Genomic DNA, 20224 nt, shown 5'->3' on the forward strand with positions numbered 1-20224 from the left:
GAGGGAAGAGAAGGTAGTCGGTGAGAGAGAAAGATGGAATCTGACCAGAGAAACTTAACAACCACTTTGCACGCCAGTTATGAGTAAACTCAACCGCTAGGACCAAAGAGCTTTGCTGGTCTAGTTCAAGAACAGCCTTAGAACTGAGATCTTGATGGGAGATGGGATGAGAAGTCCACATACTAGTGTTACCCCCAGAGAGAGTATATGTGTCTTACAAAGGGAAAAGCCCCGGAAACACATGCCACAGTGTAGCTCTATTAAGAGAGCTGAGATGACAAAGTGACCTAGCCGTCCCTTGTGCCACCACAAATATCCATAATACACACCTTCCCTTTTACACACAGATTTAAAGGAACACCACCAGTACTTATCCCTGAGCATATTAACAACCACCAAAGTAAAACCAAGGCTTTAAAAGGGAAAAAAACAGCTTATAAATAAAATAATTAGTGACTAGCTTCAAGAACAGCAATCTTTTTCAGCTATGACCAGGGGTATCTGTATCTATGTCTTCAACGATGTATGGAACATTAAATTTCATAATAGGGTTATGAAATTTCTCTGTAGGCAATTGTTTCAGGTTATTCATTTTCCAAATGACATCAAAATTTAGTGTGTATAGAAAAAATGTCTCTTCTTCTAAAAACCAACATTGATTAGTGAACGCGTTAGGAGACTCACTCATGGCAGGCTCAGTCAGGTAGCTGTAGCGCTTACGTAAAGCTAGAGATGCAAAGCTCTGACGTCTGTCCGCTTTCTCAGCCTGAAAAAGAAGAGAAGAAACCATTTCCACCTTCCCTGGGACACCTTTCCACTTTGAAACATTTCACTGGATGGGATGGTCATGTCTTGTCCACCCTTAGGCATTATTTCCCCCTTGGGTGTCTATGACCCCTGCCCTCAACTCTCAACATAACCATGATGCAGCAGGCAAAAAATCGCACCCACACAAGCAGACTACAGGGGACTCGAAAGGTTGAGCAATGAGTTTTCCACCCGTTCATTATACTGAAAGTACACGCCACAAAATACACTCACTATGTGCATACATTCAAGGGGAAATGGAACAGAAAGCATCATCCCAGGCTCCCACCATAGGTACATAGTAGAGATGAGATTACAAACAGGTGGATGGACTCATCAGTGGTTCTGTGGCTTGGGCTGCCATTGTTATTATTGACAATTATTTTGGGTTCTTAAAAATCCAATTATCACAAAGCTTACAGAAATACATAGAACTTAGGAAAAACTCTTGCAAAACTGCACAATGGCCTTCTTAAAAAATGGCCAAGATAGGGCTGGATCCATGGGGCAGAGGTTAAGTGCGGACACTGCTCTTGCAAAGGACCTGAGTTTAGGTTCCAGCCTCCACATCAGGAAGCTCACAGTCTCCCAGGGGGATTTCATGTTCTTTCCTGGCCTCCAGGGGCACTGCATTCAGGTATACACACCCACACAGAAACACATATACACATAAGTTTTTAAAAAAAAAAAAAGAATCTTTTTAAAAATGTCCAAGATCAATTCTTTAGCTGGAATGGCAAACGTCTCTCAGCAGTTGGTGAGAAAATACTTTACATTACATAAAACATAGTTGATTGTACAACACAATTCCATAGAATAACCAAGGTCTTGAGTTAGAAGTAACAACACATCAGGTAGCCAGAGGGCCGTGGGGAGTAAAACACACCTGTGAAATTTAGGATTACGTTTATGCAAGGCAATCTGTCACGTTTAAAGATGCTTACGTGACTCCAGGTCCTTCATTGACTAGTTTATTGTTTTTACAGAATGCACTGAAGCACTCCTACGTTCATGGGAAGAGTGAGCCACTTTAAGGAAAAACAGCTAACTCGACCTCACAGAGGCTGAGATGTACAATAGCATTTAGACTGTTCCCACACTGCAGCCCGCTGCAGGCTTTTTCACACAATAGCCAATATCTATTTTACCTCGGATAGAATAAAAGCAAAAGTGTTCATATTACCTCATCATCTTGATCTGACTCTGTCTCCTTTTGGTCCCAAGATGCATTGCAGAGACAAGGAATATTATAATGGACAGCAGGGAAAAGAGTGTCAGGATATGAAAAGGACTGAGTAGGGCGCACACAATGCAAGCTGGTTTAGAAAGCAAAGCAAATCAAAGAAGCCAATAAAAACAGTATCACGGACCATACATCCACAGCAAATTAAACGTGTGACAATCATTTGGAAGCATCAAGATCTACAAACTACCAGCGGAAGCAATCAACAGAGGACTTCATCATACAGACTTGTAAGCACAGGACACCACAGGAACAGGACGTCATCTACACACAGAGACTAACACAACTCAAGTTTCAGGGGCTTTCAGAGTGTCACAAAGCATTCCTTCATTACATACCAAGGGCCCATTGCCTCAAGACCAGGTCGGGGTGTGTGTGCGGAAATAAACCAGGTTTAAAAGATACCTTTTTATGTGCAGGTAGAGTAATATTTAAGTTGCAAACAGCTGTTTGGGGTAATCCCTTTGTTGTCTTGGGCTCTTTCAGGAAAGACAGACGTCCGCAGGGCTCTTGGCTGGTATCTCTAACCTAGAAGAGTTTGGGTAATGGATGATTACACAAAGAGACAGATTCCTTTCCATGAAAAGGTGAGACATGTTCGTTTTATCAAGTGCCCAGAGAGGGAAAGGATGGTAGCCCAGGATGAACCTGGCAAGGTACCAGAGGCTCAGCTCCTGGCTTTAACAATGGGATGGCCACCACCCACTTGTCTCATGTGATAAGCCATTCTGGCATTCTGGGCTATGTGCATTATCTGTCTTCCTACTAATTTAAACTTTCAGGCTTTGAAACATGGAACAGCAAACAGTGTGAGCCTTCCTACTGTGCCTGAACTCCCGTGGAAACACAAATCAGAGTTAACTAAAAATGGTCCATTCTGCCCTAGGTCGTTTCATTTTATAAACACTTCCTTTACATGTTACATTTTGGTATATTTTGAGACAGGGTCTCACTATGTAGACTTGGCTTGGCCTGGAGCTCACTACTGTAGAGCTGGCTGGCAAACTCACAGAGATCTGCCTCTGCCCCTCTGCCCCTCTGCTCCTGCCTCCTCGAGTGTTGGGATAAAAGGTGTACACCACTATAATGGGTTCCATTTCCTTACATTTAAATAATACATATATGAATGTTCATTTACCAATAATAAAGTTTTATTAGCTTGAAAATTCACCCTGGTAGAATTAGAACAAAATCTGACCTTGTTCTTAAGTCATATTGGGTGGGATAATTCAAATTAAATAAACCATTTAATAATTTTATTTTTTATTTTCTCGGAACTTTAAAAATAATTGCAGAGTCGATGTTAAAGATGATTTACCTTGATGGAAAATGGCAGTCTGTTTTCTTTGAAGGAATAGAAGTTAAAAACAAGCTGCTGAACTCCTTTGGTAAGAGGGGCCAGGTTTCCATAGCAATCAACGAATATGGGCTTTCCTTCCAGGACCTTCCAGAATAAAAGAAATACACAATTTAATGTTAACTTGACCTAAAAGAATATTGAGAGTTTTAAGTCAAATAACATTAAAAGACCAACATAATTACATCACTATGAGATAATTACTTCTATGGAGTTGTTTGCTTTAAAAATACTTCTGGGTGCTTACAATCCAACAGCCATAATTAGTACCTATTATTACAGACAGGTATACAACAGAATTATGTTTCTCTTCCAACAATTTTAAATATGTCAGAGAAAATGCCTGACATCATTTCCTTAAGTAAACTGAGAACTTTCATTTCTTGGCTGGCTGATATTCATATGATGTCTGGGTTTGAAATACGAAAATCACGATAATGTGTGGGGAAAGTGACTACACATACACACACACACACACACACACACACACACACACAAATTCAGACGGCCACAGGACAATGGAGAGTAGTTCAGATTCATTTACATTCTATCGCAAAGCCCTTCAATAATTTGAGGTTGAACCCATTTAAGTTTTAAAATAAAACATGAATGCCCTTGATATTTCTGTATAGTATGTGCTGCTATGATCCCCAAATAGGTCCCTGTCTGGGGAATGCAGTGACAGATACTCATTCTTGTGACCCCAGTACCTCAATGTCTTTGCTCCTGGCCACCTCCTCGAAATTCTCCTGCTGCTCCAGGGTTTTGTCCACCCTGTCGTCCGTCATGCAGAAGCACCGCAAGGAGGACTCCACCGGGTCATTTGTTTTGGCAAAAACGACAAACTTGGCCATGTAGGGGACACATATCAACTCTCTGTATAGTTGTGAGGCTAGCCCTACAGTTTCTAAAACCTGATGGCAGTCTGCAAGCCAGAATCTGAGGAAAACAAAACACATAATGAAAAAAACAAAAAACAAAAAACAAAAAAACAAAACCCAATAATAGCAAAAGATGCAAAAATAAACCCAAAAGAACTCACAACGAAGAAAATCTGGGACTAAAGGTATGACCCCCTGGTAGAGCAAATATTTTTAGCATGTTTATCCCCGACACCAAAAAATAAAAATAAATTATGAAATACAATGAAAAAAAATCAGAGTCTAACAGATCCCAAATCAAGCATTATAAACTTGTTCATTTAAATGGCAAAGGTATTTACTCAAGCAAAAAGCAGTTTATTCCCCAATAATAATTTCTTTCTGGAAATAACATTAAGGACCTTCTATTCTCTCCCATGAATTTAAAAGTAGTTCTACTGTATTGACGGTAACATTTTTTTTTACTTCCCCAAAAGGTGAGACAAGGAATTCCATGGCGCTCCTCACACTTTCACTTCCATACCTGGCTGAAACATTGGTTGTGAAAGACACACAATCCTTTATGAAGGTCAGAGGGGTGGTTCCTGTGATGTCTTCCCATTGAGCCGGCGAGGTGCCCCCTGGGGACAGCACAGACAGAGTGACTTTATCATCAAGCGGCTCCCTGCAGACTAACTCGCCCATCACCTGGCTGTTCTTCCAGCAGCCACTAAGAGGCCAGCTACAGCGCTTCCGGTTTTGCACTTCCGGTTCTGCGCTTCCGGTTCTGCGATGCAGTAAAGGCAACTGCCTCTGCTCGCCTTCATACTCTTACCTGCCAACGGGGAGTTCACTGGAATTCACAAGTACATATATTATTTCCTCTTTGTCTGGATCACAAGGGATAGTTTCAACTTGGGATCATTCGTTAAGTGTATCATCTTGGCAGTTTTCAGAGGGGTGTGTGTGTGTGAGCGCACGCATGTGTATATGGATGTAGGTGCCTGAATGTGTTCTCAGGCCAGAGATTTACACTGGGTATCTTCCTTCACTGTCCACCTTATTCTTCGAAACAAGGTCTCTCACTGAATCTGGAGCTCATTGAATCAACTAGGCTGGGCTGCCAGTGAGCTCAGAGATCGGCCTGCCTTCCTCCCCAACCCGCGGGGCTGGCGTTGTAGACAAGTGGATCCTGTGTGTGGATCATGCTTAAGCAGCAGGCGCTTCACCAACTGAGCCATCTCCCTAGCCTCCCAAGTAGGCTTTTGGTTTTGGTTTTTTGAAGTGGGGTGGGGAATCATCAGGAAAGTTTAGGAAGCCGCCCATTTTGTCCTTGGCTGAAATACCACCTTTCCTGGCTAAAAGGAAGAATTGGACATCAAAGCACAAGATGAAACCTTGACTTGGTTCATCTTTGACTTGAGCTCAGTGACCAATCAGGGAAAAAAAAAAAAAAAAATCAAAGGATCAACTGAAGTCTGGATTCTAAAGTTCTTTTTGCATTTGTGTGTGTGTGTGTGTGTGTGTGTGTGTGTATAGGTCAGAATTTACTGGACTCAGTTCTTCTACCACGCGAGTTCTGGGTATTGAACTTGGGTTGTCAGGCTTGCCCACAAATGCCTTTACTTGCTGAGCTGCCTTTTGGGCTTGAGGTCTGGATTCTAGGTACTTAAAACAAAATGTGTTCTAAGGCCTGGGTGACGCTGATGAGCACAGCTGGGTGGCACCAGTGGCATCATCCTCAACACTTCCCATTCAGGCCCTGGGAGATCTCCCCCCCCAGAGCTCATTCCTTTCCCTTGTCCAAAAGATGCTACTTGGTTGCTTACCTCTGTCATGGTTCCCTAAGCACTTCAGTTGAATCAGTAACACCTCAACAACGCTAAAAGGGCTTCTTGATTCCTAATATGCTAATATCAGGAAACAACGCTGAATTTTAAATATACCCGGAGCCTCGTTCCTGGTGGAAATTTCCCCGTTGAGAGGATTGAAGAGAATGAATACGTGACTCATTCCTTGTTTTCTACTCTTTGTACCTCTCCACACACAGTTGAGGCAGACAGACAGGAGTCACTACAGGGGAGGATCCACACCTGTAATGCTGCAGAGGAGCCGAAGGTTGGGCGTGGTGTCCCCCTTGTACCCATTGGACACGCCTTCTCCTGAGGGTGGGGGCACCGGAATGGTCATGGTGATTGGCTTATGGAATTTCCTCCTCCTTGGTTCCACAGTCACAATGGGGCTAAAAGTTGCTTTGTTTCCAAGGATCTTTTTCACAATCTCCTCTGGAACAGGCTGAGCCTACAGCAGAGGGAAAAACACAAAAACAAAACCTTAAATAAAAGTAGACTTAAATTTTTTTAAAGCTTTTTTTTAAAAAAAAAGATTTATTTATTTATTATATTTATTTATTATGTATACAGTGTTCTGCCTGCATGTATGCCTGAAGGCCAGAAGAGGGCACCAGATCTCATTATAGATGGTTGTGAGCCAGCAGGTGGTTGCGGGGAATTGAACTCGGTTCCTCTGGAAGAGCAGCCAGTGCCCTTAACTGCTGAGCCATCTCTCCAGCTCCCATTTTTTTTTTTTTAATCTGAAGATGTAGTTTTTAATAGAGAATGGTGGGAGGACACTGATAACAAAATCCATGTCTATCTTTACCCCTTTTCCTCATTGCTTTGGGAAGGCAGAGAATTGAAAAGACCCTAACCTGGGCAGAGCGGTTTTCTCAGGGGAGCAGACCATACTGGCTTGCTGGGAGGGGAGGGAGCCAAATCTCAGAGCAAAGAGGAGGTAAGCAAGGACAACCTCAGTATATGTTAACCCTGTGCAGGACGTGCCCTAACGCCTCACAAAATTACCCTGTGCAAGAAATAAGCTGTGAGGCTCTCGGAGGCAAGGAACAACCTGTAATTCAGAAGGGATGAGTTATAGTCAGCCAGGCCTAACTTACTGCTTTTGGTGTCTCTGCTGTCTGGAGAAGTGCTTCAATATGAGGGGCAGATGAAGGGAACCCCACTGACACATAGGGTCTGCCTACCACCCCCCTCCCCAACAACGCCTCAGAATGAGAGTCTAGCCTCACAAAGAAAAGCTGATGGTCAGTTCAACTTTTAATCACTGTATTAACAACAAAAATGATCATTACATCATTTTCTGTTTTTCTTCTGCAATAAAGAAAAATAAAGAGTTAAAGACTAAACTAATTGGAGTGAATAAATATAAGAAAGATCATTTTTTGCCAACATTTCCAGTCAGTTTTCTAAACCCAACCCAGTTCCAACTGGATTGGACGAAGCCCAGCATTTATGAAGTCCTATAGGCCCAAATGTGAGCGCTTGCAAAATTCAGCAACATGTTATAGACCAAGCTCTAGTATGCTGCTCTATACACAGAGGCCAAGGACCCACAATGAGAAGGGTATTTTCTAAAGGAAACCAATGGAGATGATGCATATCACTCTATACAGAGGCCAGAGGTCATGAGGTATCTTTCTCAAATGCTCTCCGCCCTATTTTCTGAGACAAGGTCTTTCATGGAATCTGGAACTACCAGTTTGTCAAGACTGGCTGGGATCCTCCTATCTCTGCTCTTCCCCGATCCCCAGTGCATGCTGCCACATCTGGCTCTTTTTAAATGGGACTGGGGATCGAACTTTCCGGTTCTCATGCTTGCTCAGAATGCATTTACCAACTGACCCACCTCCCCAGCTCCAATTGAGTCTTTTAAACAGAAAACTGCTAAAAATACATAAGCATGTTTGACCAGTCAATAAGCTAGCTTTACACTTAAACACTCTCCATTTGAGATTAATTCCCCAAACACTCTAATTATCAATATCACAAAGGATGAATGACTATAATACTTCTGGAGCAAGACACACTCATGAGTTCTTTACATGTACAGAGGACTTGCAAAGTCCACGCTTTGTGATCAGTACCTGGAGACCCACTCGGATCCTTTTGGTTAAGGCACCCTCTGGGAAAGACGCCTGAACGAGGGGCACTGTAGTGCTGCTCAGAATCCCACCTTCAGGACCAATCTGGTTGCTTTCCTGCTTAATCCGGGAAACTACTGCAAAATACTGGGGGAAATCCTTCGTGATGATCCTGCAGATGCGCTTCGTCCCCAGCTCTTCTGGGCTGTCAAGTTCTGGAAGACAGCAAGGATGAGAAGCCATGAACAGGTGCCTTTGCACAAAGCGCCTTGACACCAACTGGTGTTTAAGAAAAATTTTAAAAATTATTATTTTTTTTTTTGATACAAGTTCTCATGTAGCCCAGGCTGGCCACAAACTCACTAGATAGCCAAGGATGAACTTGAATTTTTGATCCTTCTGGTCCTCCTAACTCTACCTCTCAGGTGCTAAGATTACAGGCATGTACCATCCATTACATCTAGTTTTCTGGGGTGCTGAGGATTGAACCCAGGACTCTATGCATTCTGCACACGCACTCTGATAGCTCAGTCATAGCCCCAACCCAGGAAGGTAATTTTTTTTAAATTTGAATTGATACTCTAAAACATGCAAATTGAAAACACAAGGTCCCATGAGACATTTCAGCTCATATATACCATGTAATGCATGAATCAGTTTCCATACAATGATCTTCTCAAATGTTTCCTTTGTAGCTTTTTGAAGTGCACAGTACATCCCTGTCATTGAGCTCACCCACCTTACTGTATAGTACCACAGCAGAACACTTTGCTCCTATCCACAGTAACTTTTGTACCAATGTTCAACCTCTCCCCAGCCTCTCCTACCCACCATAGTAGCTATCACACACACACACACACACACACACACACACACACACACACACACACACAAACAATATAAATTCTGCTTGGGAGGAACAAACATCTTTAAACACTGGGATCTTAGTGGGCAGTGGTGGCACACCTCTAGTGGGCAGTGGTGGCACACCTCTAGGTGGGGTTTAGGGCAGACCTTCCTGTCCAAGACTAGAAATCCAGAGCTTTAGTAAAAGGCTGGGGGGGGGGGGTCGAGAGATGGTTCCATGGTTAAAAGTGTTTCTTGCTCCTCCAGAGGATACCAGTCCAGTTCCTAGGACCCATCTTGGGTAGCTCACAACTACCTGTAACTCCAAGTCTAGAAGATCCAACACCCTCTTCTGGCCTGTGTGGGTACCTACATGCACAACACGCACACATACACACACACACAACAAACTTACATTTTAAATAAAAAGTCCGGTTGGAAGCTGGGCAGTGGTGGTGCAGTCTAATCCCAGCACTCGGGAGGCAGAGGCAGGTGGATCTCTGTGAGTCTGAGGCCAGCCTGGTCTACAGAGCTAGTTCCAGGACAGCCAGAGCTGTTACATAGAAAAACCATGTCTGGGGTGGTGGTGGGGGCATCTTGTTGGTCTAGGGGTAATTTGTAAATTACATTCATTTATTTATATGTACATGTGTGTATGCGTGTGTGAATACATGTGGAGGTCAGAGAGCAACTGTGGGTCCTGGGGAATCAAACTCAGGTCATCAGGCTTGGTGGCATGTGTCTTTAACCACTGAATCATCTTGTTGACCCCCAAGACTATTGTATGGACAAAAGTGTGATGCTTTCCATGATGAAAATAGTAAACGTGAGAGAGGTACGTTAGGAAGGTTAACAGTCTCAGCTGACATGAGCACCTGTTTATGTGTGACACCCATGCAGGCTGTGATTTGACAAGAGACACATGAGGAGGTAACAGAAAAATGTTAGGAGCAGTCAACTCCCTGAAGCCGGAAAACGGTCAATAGACATACAGTGTTCAAATTCAACACTTTACAGGGGAAATAATAAAAAAAAAAACAATAATCTCCACCTCCCCGTCTACCTCTTCAGGCAGCTAAAAGTCAGTTCCCCATTTTTGAAGAATCAGGAAATGATGAGAAAAGGTGTGTGCTCCTATTAATCACAGCTAGATGTTAATAGGGATGATCTTCTGAGAATGACATTGACGTCCTGTGAGATGGCTCAGCAGGGAAAGGTGCTTGCTGCTGATGGACCTGAGTCTGACCCCAGGAACCCACAGAGGATGGAGAGAACCAACTCCTGAAAGTTGTCCTTTGAACAACACATGTGTGCCACAGAACCCACAATCCCCCCCCCCAATAATAAATAAAATTAAAGTCGAAGAGAATTGGGAACCACTCATTCAAATGAAATTCCTTGGGCCTAGAAATCCTATTTTCTTACACTTTTTTTTTTTCGGAAGCCCATGCAAAGCTTTGTTGACTGACAGATGAGCACTGGACAACCATGTGCCCATCAATAAGACATGCCACACACCCACATTCCACAGAGCCCTGTGGGTGCACAGAAAGCTGTGGATTCATTCATCTACCAAGTGTTTACTGAAGGCCAGATGGATACATCCCTCAGTTGTTGGGTATATGCAGGAACTAATGTTACCACATTCATGGAACTTACAGTCTAAAAAGGGGGTGTGGAGTGGGGGTGTGCAGCAGAAACCACACTGAGAAGAAAGTAAAACCAAGAGAGGAATCGGAGGTGACCAGAGAACAGCGGCAGGGAGGAGGGTCTCACTTAGATGTAGTGTCCGGAAAAAGAGCTATTGGAAGGAGGGAGCCCAAGAAGTGACCCACAGAGCAGAGAAGATGTGAGCCACGTGCTAAGCAGAAACCCTTTTAGGAACACCATGTCATCGGAACGTGTTTGTGCATCTTTATGAGCAAGTCGCAGAAGGAACCTTCAAGTTGAGTAATGGTTACTTCACAGGAACAAGGGATGCTCCTGGGGGTGGGAAGGCAGTGGAAGACATCATCCAGGGATAAAGGAACAACTCCCAAACTTCAGGGGGGTGGACCACTGCTATTTCCAGGGTTTGCTGTTCATCTGAGCCTCACACTCTCCACACATCTCACTGCCCATCCATGAGGACAATTTTTGCCTCGGGCTGAAATCAGGACTCATCCCAGACAAAAATATATTGAATGGCGAAACGGGTCATTGCATAGGTAGAGCAGTGGCACGTTTTACAATCAACCCCTGAGCATGGAGTTGGGAAAATCAAACCAGTTGTCCACGAGGGGAAATTAAAACTGGCCTCATCCGGGACAGAAAGTGGAGTTGGAAGTTTGCTCTTGTCTGTTTCGGCGGCATCGACTTTCCAAACCTAAACACTGGAGGAAAAAGATAAAGCAACGATGCCCCAGAACAGCAACAAAGTAAGGATTCAGGAAAATACTGCAAGGGAGTTTGCAACTGAGAGCCAAGTTCCCCCACAGGGTCGGTTAGCTTATGCGAGAGAGTAAATTCCCAGAGTTCATAGCGCCTGTGGCCACCGGAGAAAGTCCAGATCATCTGTGTCAATGGCTGTTCCACATCACCACCAACTAAGTGGGCATCTTCTGCTGTGACCACCAATTTGTCATTAGGTGGCCCTGTAGAGTGGCTCAGCTGTTCATGCAGACTGTCATGAAATGGCATTCAAATAGGTGAGTTTTTCCTAATTCTGCTAGGAAGGACCTGTGTCCTGAGAGTATGACACTGCTCAAGGGCATTCTGGACTGACTGACCACGTTTTTACATAACCACGTACCTATCCATGTAATGTGTGTAAAAACAGAAAGAGGGGGAAGAGACAGACTATAAGATGTGGCACCAAGAGTGTATGTAGGGAGGCAGGGGGCTGGAGAGAGGGCTCTGGACAAGAGTGTTCACTGCTCCTGCAGAGGACCTGGGTGCTGTGCCGAGGATCTTCATCAGGTGACTCATGATCACCTGTAATTCTAGCTGCATGGTATACGATGTCCTCTTCTGGGACCCACCCACCCCCAATAAAACTTATAAAAAACAAATACTTAACGAATATTTATGGGCTACTACATGTGTAACAGTAACTATATAACTACGATAAGTAATAAAACTACATTTTGCCACAGATTGTTCTTTAAAAAGGAGCTGAAATAACAATAAAACCATGTAGGTGAATGTTTGAAAACAGGTAACTGCTCAGTGAATTGTTTGAAAAAAAAGGGGGGGGAAAAAAAGAAGGCATTGAGTTAGGACGAGGTGGGAGGTAGGGGCCAGATCTAGGAAGAATTTGAGGGAGGAACTATATGAAATTCTCAAAGAACTAATTAAAATATTATATTAAAAAGAAAAAGAAAATCGGATAGTGAAGACCCAGCTGCGGGGGGCGGGGGGGGGGTGGGCTACGAGTGGGAATAAAACAAACTCTGATGCTTGGCTTCAACTTGTGGACACAACCACTAGCCCAGGTAGCTTCTCTCAACGCTTTTGACTCTGAAGTTGGTGTGCACTAAGAGTTAGGTTTTCTTTTCCCAAAAGATGTATTAACTGTGAAATCACATTAAAACACGCATTGTTTGGCACTGACGGGCTGGCATATTGTAGTTGCTTAACCAAGAATTCAATCAACAATGAGTGAAGTGTGAACGGTTTCCACTTTATGGCAAGCCTTTAGATCACACTTTGATAATACAGGTAACAGGAAGTTGCTGTTGTGTGCTCTTTTTTAAAAATAATTTTTGTAAAGAGTTCCATGTGAGGGCCAGTGAGATGGCTTATTAGTGGGTACCAGTGATTGCTGTACAAGTCCGATAACCCAAGTTAGGTCCATGGAACCTATTCCTGAAAGCTGTCCTCTGGTCTCTACAGACATGCCCACAGTCACGCAAAAATTAAAAGAGACTTAAAAATTTTTTGTATGAAAAAGTGGTTTTGGTCTTCCTGGTTCTTAAATCCCCAGTGAGGTCTGTTCCTGCCATGGGTTTTAAATTCAAGTTACTGTTCAGGGGATGGTTTAAGGGAATTAAAAACTCATGAGAATATATAACCCCTCTCAAAGTTTTGTATTGCAGATATAAAAAAAATCCATTAGATGAGTCAGATGGCCAGACAACCAGTAATAAAGCCTGACAGTACTGGTATCTTTTTGGGGGAATGAATTTATATACATTGAGATTTTTAAATGGTCCATTATTTAAAACAGAGAAGTAGGAATATCTGACCAAGAATTTTTTCTTAGTTTTCCTCCCTGGCACAGAGAAAATGTCCAGAAGGTAATCCATACCATAAATGTAATGCCTGCACGGAGTCCCTAGTACTGTGTTTCTCAACCTTCCTTATGCTGGGACCCTTTAATAAATTCCTCAGGTTGTGGTGACTCCCAACCATATAATTGTTTCATTGCTATTTCGTAATTGTAATTTTGCTACTGTTATGGATTGGTGTTGCTTGTTAACAGTATAGACCCTCAGTTCCACACTGGGTACTTCGACCTGACTGTCCCAGACTGCTTCTCCCACTTAGCTCAGAAGACCTTAGACTTGCCATGTTTGGTAGGGATAGTCTTAGTGCACTCATCCTGTCTACAGCTGGCCTTCCAAATGTAGAACTCAGGAGCTGCAGAGATGGCTCAGGGGTTAAGAGCGCTTCCTGCTCTTCCAGAGGACCTGTGTTCGGCTCCCAGCAACCATGTTCATCTACTGCCTTTGTTCTCAAAGGCTGTTTACAACCTGGTTGGTATGAGTGTGACCAGGTCGGTGTGAGTGTGAAGTCTAAGGAAAGAAATACAGATGTCTCAACATTCCACAAATGACAATTTCTGTGCTAGGGTTTAATTTCTGCTCAGTTACATGCTCTGCTCAGCCTGCTTACCCACTGTGCAGATAGAAACACTGTTTTCGGGAAAATGATCCCATCATGCCTCTCTTCAAACCTTTATACCATTACCACTACATTTAAGGAGAAAAACAATCAATACAATCCTATCTCAAAACCAGATCATGGAAATGCCTTGAAGTTAAACACCACCCACCAGGTGCCCATCATATGCACCACATCCAGGAGTTACAGCATAGACCTGCTGTGCTGGGCCCACTGGCCTCTGCACCTGGGTTCAATTCCCAGCAACCACATGGTGGCTCACAACCATTTATAATGAGATCTGGCGCCCTTTTCTGGCCTGCAGGCAGAACAGAGAGAGAGAGAGAGGGGGGGGGGGGGGGAGGGGAGGGGGAAGGGGGGAGGGAGAGGGGGGGGAGGGAGGGAGGGAGAAGGGGGAGGGGGAGGGGAGAGGGAGGGAGGGAGAGGGGGAGGGAGGGAGGGAGGGAGGGAGGGAGGGAGAGGGGGAGGGAGGGAGGGAGAGGGGGAGGGAGGGAGGGAGGGAGGAAGGAAGAGGGAATTATTAACGCCAATTGCTTTGGTTCAATTTTCGTTTTCCAAGTCTCTGGTTTCAGAGACTATTTTGAAGCATTTTTCCTTTTGTCATGCTGCAGTCTTCCTTCAGTTGGTTTAAAATACCAGTTTATGGAAACAGATTGAAAATACGTAAACATTTTGTTGTTATTTGTTTTGGGATTTTGAAGCAAATTGTTATTTATTTATTGGGCGCTTCAAATGCCATCTTGAGTTAGGAAGCTGCAAAGTTGGAAAAATTTTCAAAACTGTCACTACCAGATGATTCCAGCAGGTGGTGCTGATGTACCATGTACATAATGTAAAGCTCCACATTTTTGTCCCTGCTCATCAAAATTACTTTTAAAATTTTTTAAATTACTATTTGTCTCAAGCTTGATAACGTTAAAATGTCTTGAACCGAAGTGCCAATTTTGAACCTAGAAATTTACTTCTAATATACCACTGACACAAACAGAGTTAGAAGTGGGTGTATTCTCTCTAGCATGGGTTACATTTGTACCACATTTTCTTTTTTATCAGCCACTCGCATCCACTGGCTACTGCAGAAATAAACCCACCGCCCTCTGATTTGATTTGTATGTCAGGGACCACTGAGGAGGAAGGGGCCTTTTAGCGCATGCTCCCAGGTTTGACAAAACTAAAAATGGCCCATAGGACTTTGGAGGCTCTGCGTTTAATTAAGGTTTTCATTAAACTGACAGCGTGGATACCATTTGGTGCACTGCTTGGTGACGGCGTGTGTGCCTGTGAATTTTGTTAACTCATCTGTAGCGTGTTTCCTTCTGCAAAGACATAGATAAAATCTCTGTCTGCTGCCAGAGATTAAAAACTGCCTTTGCCACCTGAAACCTGAGTTGGTAACCGGGCAGGTTCTTCACACCCAGACAAACATTGTGTTATCCCAGCAGTTTACCTCGACACAGCTCGGCTAACATGCTTGCTTACCTGACCTAACCACTGATGCTCTGGCTTGTTTAACAATAAGAGGAATAGGGGCCGGGGAAGGCAAGGGCTTGGTGCAAACATGACCACCTGAATTTGGATCCCCAATACCCACTTACAAAGCCTGGCATGGCCTGGCATGCCTGTGTAATCCCAGTACTGGAGTCAGGAGGTGGGGGGGGTGGGGGGGGGGACAGGAGAGGAGTTGGGGCTTGCTGGTCACTCAGCCTAGGGGGAAAAAGTGAGAGACCCTGTCTCAAGGCAATAAGGCGTAGAGTGATGGAGCTGCACAACCAAAGACCTTGTCTGGGATGAACACACACACACACACACACACACACACACACACACACACACACACACACGGGTTTATTTTGGTTTACAGTTTAAGGGTAGAGGTTATCCTAAGGGTAGAGTAAATTCATAGTAACAGGAACTTAAGGCAGCCTTATCCACCCAGGAAGCTGGAATGGTGAATATTTATGCTCAGCTAGCTTTCTCCTTTGTTACAATCCAAGACCCCAATCCAGGGGATGGTGCCACTCACTTCGAGGGCACTTCAGTTAACCTCAGGGGGTGGGGGTTGGTTCTCTCACAAGCAAGCCCGAAGCCTAAAAATAACACCTCCCAGGTGCGCCTGAGTGCTCATCTCCTTGGGTGAGTCCCAGTCCTCTCAGGACAAGAGTTCGTAGCAGCCATCACGAGGAGCATGCTTCATTTGAGACTACACAGAGGTGAATGTGTATAGTACAGAAGGCAACCGGTGTTTGGAAATCCACATCTGTTTACCGCTTCTTGACTGGGTAGTGGTGCGTGCTTGACCTTGTCTGCGTAACTGGAACTAATGCTCACTTGGAAGACAGACAGAACTCCCACGGGCAGATAGCTCGACCTGTAAATGGCAGTGCTGAGCAAATGGGGGAAAATGCCCCTTTGTCCTTAGGCCAGTGCCAGACTGCAGTTAATTGTCTATATATAGCTCGTGTGGTGGCTGTGACTCTGAGCATGGTCACACGAGTGAGTGGTTCTGTGCAGCAGGCATTTCTGTAGGAACTCTACATGTACCAGCTCATCCATTGCCCAGGAGCTACCCGCAAGGCATCCTCGCAAGGTGCATTTAGATGAATGTTAAAGAGATTGGTTCCACCCAATAACAGTGAGTGTGAGGCCAGGATGGGAATTCTGGCCTGGATGACTTCCACAGACCATGATGCCAATGTCAGTATCACACTGGGAAAATTATCCCCTTACTTGGACCTGTGGTTCCTTGAGGTTGTTCTAGTAATTAACTTTTATACACATGGAAAAACTCTGCATATGTTAAAACAATAAAGCCTACCTGATCTTTACAACTCATTTATTTTTCTTATGGCATGTGTATGTGTTTGCCTGTTTGTGCATGTGAAGGCCTGAAGTTGAGGTCAGGTATCTTCCTTGAAGGAAGGGTTTCTTGAAGGAGGGTGTCTTGCTAAATCTGGAGCTAGCCAATTCTGGCTAGTCTAGCTAGCCAGTTTGCCCCTGGGACTCCCTATCTTTGCCTCTTGAGTGCTGGGATTGCAGGCAGCTGCCAGGGCTGGGCAGCTTTTAGGGAGCTCTAGGGATCCCAACACTGGCCCTTATGTTTACACGGCAAGCGCTTTATCCACTGAGCATCCCCTCAGCCTCAACAACTGCCTTGCTTAGTAAAAACTGGAGACTGAAATATTATTGACTAAGATGGTATTAAACATGTGGGTATTAATAGTTTTAGACAATTGCATGCAGAAAGACTGATTATTGAAAAATAGACTAAAATACTACATGGAATGTACTTATGGAGAAGGGAACATTAAAAGGAGACATTTAAAGTAAGCATGTGTTAGGGGGTAGGGGACGTCACTTGCCATAGACAATGTATGACACCTAACTGTTATGACGAGAGAAACTCTCAGGTTGAGTACAGTAACAGTAGACTGATTTAGTTCTTTAAGGAAATCTTGAGTGATTGGTCTATTTCATGTGTTGCTTTTTTAGCTATTCAACAAGAATTGGGAGGAACACAAGGTGAAGCCCTGCTTTTGACTCTTGAGTGTGGGGCCCTGAGGATATTTCTCTCTCACCAGGGGAATCACCTGGCTCATGACAGGTACCCAGTATCTAACTATGCAGCATTGCTTCCTCAGGAGGGTTTGGATGAGTTTTTTTCTGGACATGGACCTCCTGCCATAGCCTGGCTCCCCTTCCTGGGAGAACTTAGTCTATAGTTGAATATTCAAGGAAAAGAACTTGTGACTTTTAAAAAAACAAAAACAAAAAACCAGAATGATTTCCACTTTTAAGTAGTTTGGGTATAGGGATGTTCTAGAGATAACGAAGTATCTTTGGGGATCAGGACAGTGGTGGGAAGTGGGACTTGAGGTTGGAATGAAATCAGATTAACTGATAACTGAGCCTCAGTTATAAATATGTTGTGCTCCCTTCATTCTTATTAACTGTTATATTTAATGTGTGACCAAAACATCTTGCTCTAGTGGGCTCTAGTACTGGACTCATGAACGCGGAAGTATCTACACTTCCTTTTCATCGTGTAAAATGGAACCAAAATTTTACCTGGTCTTTAAAAAACATAGTTAAGAAACTATTTTCCCAGCAGCATATGCACACACCTTGGATAATCTACACTTACTGAATGTATCACTTACAAGGACTATTTTGGACTTAATCTTGACCAAATCTCATCTGGACCAAATCTAGAGGTTTCTAGAATTTTCCACCTATCTTCTTTCTCATAGGACATGCATTTTGAAAACAAGTGGGATATAGCTGTAACTCTTTTAAAATAGGCACAATTAGATTGCAGCCCTATCCCTTCTGCTTAGCAAGGCAAGCTGCGTAAGTCACTTGGGTTCAACGAATGTCTGCTTTGTGGTCTGTTAAGTAAGAATAAGATTTGGCTTTGGAGAGTTGGCTCAGTAGTTAAGGGCACCTGTTGCCATTATGAAAGACCCGGGTTCGATTCCCAGCACCCACTGGAGGTTCACCACCTCCTCAGACACCAAGCACACATGTGATGCACAGACACATATGCAGGCAAGATACTCATACACATAAAATGATAATAATAATAAAGAATAAGATTGCTGAGCTTATGAGCTATGCTTTCTTTTCGAAATTCCACATAAAAAGGAATGTTTTTCAGTGCAGATGAGACAGTTTCTTTCTACCTTAGTGTATAGGCATCTTGAAATTGCATGGTTGATGTTGACTCCAGCCGATACCAAATTTTTGGTATGGCACTTTTTTTTTCTATAGATGAAAGCAATTGTGACAATAACTGGTATTCAATTAAAAGCTTAAGGAGTCTATTTCCTAAGGGCTTCACGTAATTACTTATTCATCTTAATGGTAACCCTGTACAAATAAAGAGAACACTTTCTATTTCTAGGCTCACAGGGGTCCAGGGACTTGCTCCTTCATTCTTTAAACATCCCAAATCTGTCTACCTCCATGGTCCACAGTCTGAACCCACAAGAGACCCTGGTAGATGAACTCCAAACACAGTGAATAAAACGATAAAAGAACCGATTTTGATTTTATGGAACAGATCTCCCCTGTGACATAAAACAGCTGTGGAATCTACACCAATTAGGAGGAAAAGTCGCTGTCCCAGTTAGCTGGGATTCCTTTCCACAGCATCATTTCACGAGCTAGTTCTCTAACTTGCCTTATGTTTCATCTCAAGGAAAACTGCATTACATGTGTACTCTTCTAGCTTTGGTACCCACCAGTTGGTACCCACCATTTACTAAGAAAAACTGATACAGTTCTAAGCATCACAAAACCTCAAGGAGTGTGAACCAGGCACGGCAGCACACAACTGTAATCTTAGCTCTGAGACATCAAAGGCAGGAGGATCACATGTTCATGGTCATCCGCTACTACCTGGGCTACGTGAAATCCTATCTTAATACCTCCAGACACCCGTGCCCCCCAAAAAGGAATGTATGTGAAAGAGACCTGTAGCCACACACTAGCCTCACTAGCTCAAAGAATAAGACATCAAAACACACAGACTCTAATAAGTTTTGACAGTTATTTTTAAAAAAAACATTATGGCTCAAGAGACAGTAAAAAAATCATGAAAGATGTTGAAATAAGTTAAGAGAAAATGGAACGAAAATTCCAAAAACATATTGTAAATGCTCATGCTGTAGGCAAGTACTATATACTCCCATTGGATCCCCCACCCCCACCCCCTCGTGTTACTCTTTTAACTAAAAAAAAAGCCTTCTCGGGTCTTGGAAGGACTGATGAATTTGATCAAACAACGAAAGAACAATGAGGGTGTTTGTCCATCTGAACTGTGCTGGTGCTGGGAGCGTAGGCATGGAAAACAGCAGTACATGTGGAAGGCCCTGGATTCTGCATCAGGGAATGTTCGAGCAGCACGTCACTCACGCTGCACAGTCCCTTGCATTCTGCCTGTCCGCGCCCACAGAATCGAGGGGCATCATTACCTTCATCCATGCCATTCAGGAGCTCGGTGAGGTCTTCGTTTTTGCTGTCAAACTGATGCTCCTTCCAGGTCTCGCCATTTTCACTGCGGAGAACAATAAGTTCCCTCTCCTTTCCTCTCATGGACCCGAAATGAGGGATCTCCACGATGACAGGGCTAGAAAACAAAAAGCCACATGATTTTTGGACCAAATTAAACGTATCGATGGTAGAATTCTTTAAAAAAAAAAAAGTCTCATTAACAGTACTGAGTTGGAAATCAGAGGTGCCATTTGGGTTGGGTCTCAAAGCTGCAGAATCATCGCTAAGTAAATAATATT

At 43.6% G+C, this 20224-nt stretch overlaps 1 protein-coding gene across 1 annotated transcript in view; it reads right to left on the reverse strand.

The window, feature by feature from the left end:
• The window catches only part of Ank3 (ankyrin 3), a 594813-nt gene that overhangs the window by 43260 nt on the left and 531329 nt on the right, over window positions 1-20224 (reverse strand). Inside the window, exons 29-37 of the mRNA XM_059281286.1 lie at window positions 19907-20061; window positions 8208-8419; window positions 6361-6568; window positions 4812-4908; window positions 4118-4346; window positions 3369-3494; window positions 2456-2578; window positions 1991-2017; window positions 685-766 (exon numbers count right to left, since the gene is read on the reverse strand). Coding sequence (XP_059137269.1) covers window positions 685-766; window positions 1991-2017; window positions 2456-2578; window positions 3369-3494; window positions 4118-4346; window positions 4812-4908; window positions 6361-6568; window positions 8208-8419; window positions 19907-20061 — 1259 coding nt within the window. The remainder of the gene's footprint in view (window positions 1-684; window positions 767-1990; window positions 2018-2455; window positions 2579-3368; window positions 3495-4117; window positions 4347-4811; window positions 4909-6360; window positions 6569-8207; window positions 8420-19906; window positions 20062-20224) is intronic.

This window comes from Peromyscus eremicus, chromosome 16_21 (assembly GCF_949786415.1).
Source record: "Peromyscus eremicus chromosome 16_21, PerEre_H2_v1, whole genome shotgun sequence".
Taxonomy (NCBI): domain Eukaryota; kingdom Metazoa; phylum Chordata; class Mammalia; order Rodentia; family Cricetidae; genus Peromyscus; species Peromyscus eremicus.